This window comes from Magallana gigas, chromosome 10 (genome assembly GCF_963853765.1).
Source record: "Magallana gigas chromosome 10, xbMagGiga1.1, whole genome shotgun sequence".
NCBI classification, from domain to species: Eukaryota; Metazoa; Mollusca; class Bivalvia; order Ostreida; family Ostreidae; genus Magallana; species Magallana gigas.
In genome coordinates this window covers 25,685,699-25,690,531 of record NC_088862.1, presented here as the reverse complement: position 1 = coordinate 25,690,531, position 4,833 = coordinate 25,685,699, and the positions used below count along the sequence as shown (strand labels likewise).

At 37.9% G+C, this 4,833-nt stretch overlaps 1 protein-coding gene across 1 annotated transcript; it reads right to left on the bottom strand.

Moving 5' to 3' along the window:
- Window positions 1-2,750: 2,750 nt before the first annotated feature.
- Window positions 2,751-4,434, bottom strand: LOC136272005 (uncharacterized). Its single transcript, XM_066072662.1, has 3 exons — window positions 3,751-4,434; window positions 3,229-3,438; window positions 2,751-2,830 (listed from the first exon to the last, which is right to left on the bottom strand). The coding sequence occupies exons 1-3, from the start codon at window positions 4,349-4,351 to the stop codon at window positions 2,751-2,753; spliced, it is 891 nt and encodes a 296-aa protein (XP_065928734.1). The 5' UTR covers window positions 4,352-4,434.
- Between the last annotated feature and the right edge of the window lie 399 nt (window positions 4,435-4,833).

The following is a 4,833-nucleotide window of genomic DNA, read 5'->3' as shown; positions in this document are numbered from 1 at the left end:
AAAAACAGAAAAATAAAATTTGACCAAAATCGTGACCTTTAAGCCACAAATGTTTATATTTTACAGGTGACAGCTTGTTGTACCATGACGAGATGTTCTTCAGTACATTTGACAATGACAATGATAATTATACCGCAAACTGTGCCCAATTAAGGCGTGGAGGGTGGTGGTTCAAATATTGTCACAAGGCTAATTTAAATGGAGAGTATGGAAACACAGAATTTTCCAATGGCATTAATTGGAACTCCTGGAGAGGATTTAACTACTCCATGAAGGAAGTCAGAATGATGGTCCGAAAAATTTAATCTAGATAAATCAATGAAAATCTCAATTTCCAACCCTTACCGTAAGGGTAATCGACCAAGAATTATGGCTCTTGTATATATATTTATTCACTTGGTTCCAGGATATGCAATCATTTCTTGCTTTCTTGATGCGAAATTGTCTATCATATTCCGTCCAACCAAATCCATGTGATCGACTAGCAGCAGTTTTTACATTTGCCATATATTTGTATTAGCATCTTTTGTGCTTGGTCAGGATGGGCTACTAAGTATATGCTCATGTAAATAAAAAAAAATCTAGCCATGTTTGGATATCAAACATTTTGTTATATTTACATTCAACTGTGTTTTTCCATTAAATTCGGTGATCTTCAAATGCCTCTAAATGCAACAAGTAGTCAAAGGTTAAAATGATGAGTTTTATTATGACGTCACAAACGTTGAACGCTGTAAACTGCAACGTCACAAGCGAAAATCAAAGTTCACGCTTGTGGCTGTTACAGTGGCTCTTCCATTAATATTAACTTACCCTTAGGATAAGATAGGAATTTTAAGGTATGAATCACATTTGCAGACAAGGCAAGAAGTTAAAAAACGTAAATATAAGCATTAAATCATGATTTTTTGAATTATATACTCTCATAACTGCAGCAGTGTGTGCATACAACGCGCGTTACTCAATTTGTATGCAGTTATGAGAGTGTATACTTCAAACAATCATGATTCAATGCTATATTGATTCACTGGTTTGAAAGACAAATATTTACATTCTACTGTGAGTTTCCATTAAATTCTGCGATGTTTAAATGCCTCTAAATGCAACACCTATTCACTGCGTATGAATTTACAAGTAATTTACATAAGTTGTTCTCAAACAGCGATTTCTATGTTTTCAGTTAAAAAATGTATTTCATGAATATTGTCAAAACACCATGTTTTATAATTATTCAACAAAAAAGTTGACTTTATTGTTAAAAGCAACATTTCAAGAGTTATTTATCATGGATTATATTTTCATGCTCGTCGATCTTATCTCAACAGTCTATGTGAAAACCAGTTTAAACCGGTTTTACAAAACAGCTGTTCTTCCTGTTACTTATACACTCCCTCCGTGATCTGCAATTTATATCGATTTATTTAAGTAAACAATTGATTTCCTTAGTAAGGGAATGTAAATATAAGCATTAAATGATTTATTTTTGACGTTGTCGTGTCATAACTGCCGTCAGGTGAGCAGACAAATTATCATAACGCGCTAACGCGCGTTATTCAATTTGTCTGCTCACCTGACGGCAGTTATTGACACGACGACTTCAAAAATAAGTCATTCAATGCTATATTGACCATTATTCAAAACTTTTTTTTTTCCTGGTCATTAACTTGATGTTTATTTTTTAAAAAAAACCTTACAATTCAACGGCTTCCCCTTTCATATTTTTTTGTTTTGTAGCATGAGCTACGTGCATACATAGTTCACCATTAACGCTTATTATACTGGCGTGCGACCAGTTCTCGCCAGTACATTGTGACGTCATTTTTCGTCTATAATTTTATGCGTTGATAAAATGACGTCAAAATGTACTGGCGAGAAATGGTACTCGGTGAGAACTGGCCCCGGGACCATAAAACTTAGACGAGCTTACTTTTGATCTAAGTCTCACTTTTACAAAAGGAACATATAGTGGTAAAGTGAGACTTAGATCAAAAGTAAACTCGTCTAAGTTTTATGGCACCAGGCCCTGGTCGCACGCCAATAGCATTGTTAATTTCTAAATCTCTAAATCTGCTTTGTTTGAATGAAAATTTATGCAATCAAAACTGGTACCTTCACATGAATCTGGCTGATGTTGGTTGCTGATCGTTTCAATTTTTTGCTCAGAGTCCGTAATCGGGCCTGCCAGCTGGGATTCTAAATATCGATTGCCGCTGAAGATTGTTCAACCGGTTGTTGGTTTCTTGAGACCACGCCATTATCTCCCCTCTGGGATATTCATGTCTGAGTCGTCTGTATTAATTCCGGGAGGAATATTTGTGATACAGATGCAGCTACTTCCTCGATGCTGACTCCGCTATTCATCGGGTCTGTATGGTCCGGTACGTTTTGAAGTTTCGACTTCTTTGCCCTACCCGGTAGACGAGCTTTACCGACCAATTCCCTGTTTTCGGTCTGCCAAACATCCTTTGAACGGGAAGCCTGACGGGGCTGCATTTCAATCAATTTTCATTCCTCTTTTTACCCAGCTGATCAGTTTTCAACCGTTGTGGAATGTGACGCAAAGAGAAAAAAGTATGACGTCATAATGTAGACGGAGTATGAAATTTCCCAGATTTTTTAAAAGTGCAGTTAGGTTTGTTCATTGCTATAATAATCTGATTTATTTTTCATTGTGACACGACTTGGTAACTTTTACTATAGGATTTGTTTGTGCTGTATCTGTGATACAGAACACTTTTGATGGGCGTTTCTTATGCAAATGAGGCAAAAGTGTTCTGTATCTGAGAAACATCACTGATAAAACATCGGTACTCTTTGGATTGCTGCCAACCTTAAGAAGAAAAAAACATGAATAAATTGATCAAATTTTAATGTTGCTGTTTGGCAAAAACCAAAATCCTGAAAAAAAACCATTTCATGCATTTTTTTAAAATTCAATTTCAAATGCTGAAATTGAAGTTGCAATTGGCAAACACGGCTTTGTTTGAATTTGTAAGATCCTGCAGAATGTTTTCACATGAAATATTTTCAGGTTTAATTTTTTTCTCGGGGGATCGGTATCACACGCTGGTTCGTTCATAGGTGGATCTAAGATCTTTGACACATCCATTTCGATTTGTTCACTGCTTCTCTTGTACTTTTTTACACTTTTCTCGCACCTATGACCAGTGCGTCGCATGATTTCCTGCTCAGATACTCCATTCATATACAACTGTGTGGCACACGTACGTTTTCCACTATGATTAGTGAAGTTTCCTTTTAATCCACCCTTTTGAGTTATGGTTTTCATGAACGACTTCAGTTTATTTACTCCAACCACCTGCTGTCCGAAGCGAATCTGCTCTTCATCTGTAGGAGGCAATGGCCGTCTATAAAACGCACCGGTATTTCCTAATGATCCCAGATATATCTCGAAGTAATCAACTAAGCACCGGTCCCCTTCAATTAAAAAATAAACATGATTCGATTAACTGTAAACTCTAAAAATGTTATTTTCGGTTAAATAAGCTCTATATGCGCGGATTCAAAAAAATTTCCAGGAAGGTCCAACGGTTATTCAAGTTTGACGGGGGTGGGGGGGGGGGGGATTGGGTAACGATGCATATTTATGGTAGTTTTATAATAAAAATTTAAAGAAATTTGAATTTTGCAAGGGGGAGGGTTTCTGGACCCTTCAGACTCCTCCTCTAGATTCGCGCATGCTCTAAATATGTTTTTTATCACCGTTAAAAAGTGCATTTATTGGCTTACCTGGCAATGAATGATGTCTCAGGTTCTTTGACTGCACATTCAGATGCCCAAGGCCGCCTTTGTAGGTCTTTGTGGCCCTTCCCGAGAACTGAATAAATCGCCCAGCGCTGTCCTCTCCGATCGTGAACTGCTCACACTGCAAGTCGTGGTGTTCGTCGTATCCTCTTAGTCCAAAGACTTTGCATGCGTAAAAGAAAACGGTGTGTTGCAACTGTTCGGCACTTTCCTTTCCAAACACGTGCTTTTGCCACAAAGTCTCTTCGTCTTTAGGCAGAATAGGGTCCGCTTGTTTTAAACTACACCCGAATCCTTTGTCAATTAAGGATTTCATTCTTTCATCAACCAATTTCCGGAAATCGGTAAATTCTCCGTTATTTTCGTCAAGGAAATTTTTATCATAGACACCATTGTCTTTCAAATATCGCAAAAGTCCGCATAGTATGAGGTAGATAGATCTTGGCGGATATTCTGTTCCATCGCGCTTCCGCGCCTCCATCATTGTTAACCGTCCAAGCCAAAAACTCATCTGCTCCGTGGTCATCAGCTTAAAATCGGGAATATTTTCCCGCCGGTTGGCCCGCCATTTTTCAAAGAGATTCATGGCCCACTTCGTGTTGTTTTTCGTATTAACGTTTTCTTGATCTTTGATAAGTTTCAAGATTTCATCATCACTTACAGGTTGACCAAAACGACTGTCGCTTGATGTAGATGCGCTGTCTTTACAATCTACGTCCATTGCTCCGGTTTTTATACCATCAACATCCATTGCGCCACAGCCTGCCGAGTCGAGAGTTAAAGATAGGTCCAACAGTCCCTCAAATGCGGCGTTTTCACATTCTAACGTCTCGCATACTTGCGATAGGGTAATGTCATCTATTTCGTTGACCAGAAATTCCTCAATCGGCGCCAGTTCGGTGAGCAAATCAAAATCAAACTTTAGATCAAGTTCTCCGTCCATCGTCTTCAAAGTTTCGGCGCATTATGTCAAAATTAAAGACTAATAGCATGATCAGGTAAATAAAACATATTTCATTGGTCATTTGATTGCGTGATCTTGGAATGATAATTTATGATTGGTCATTT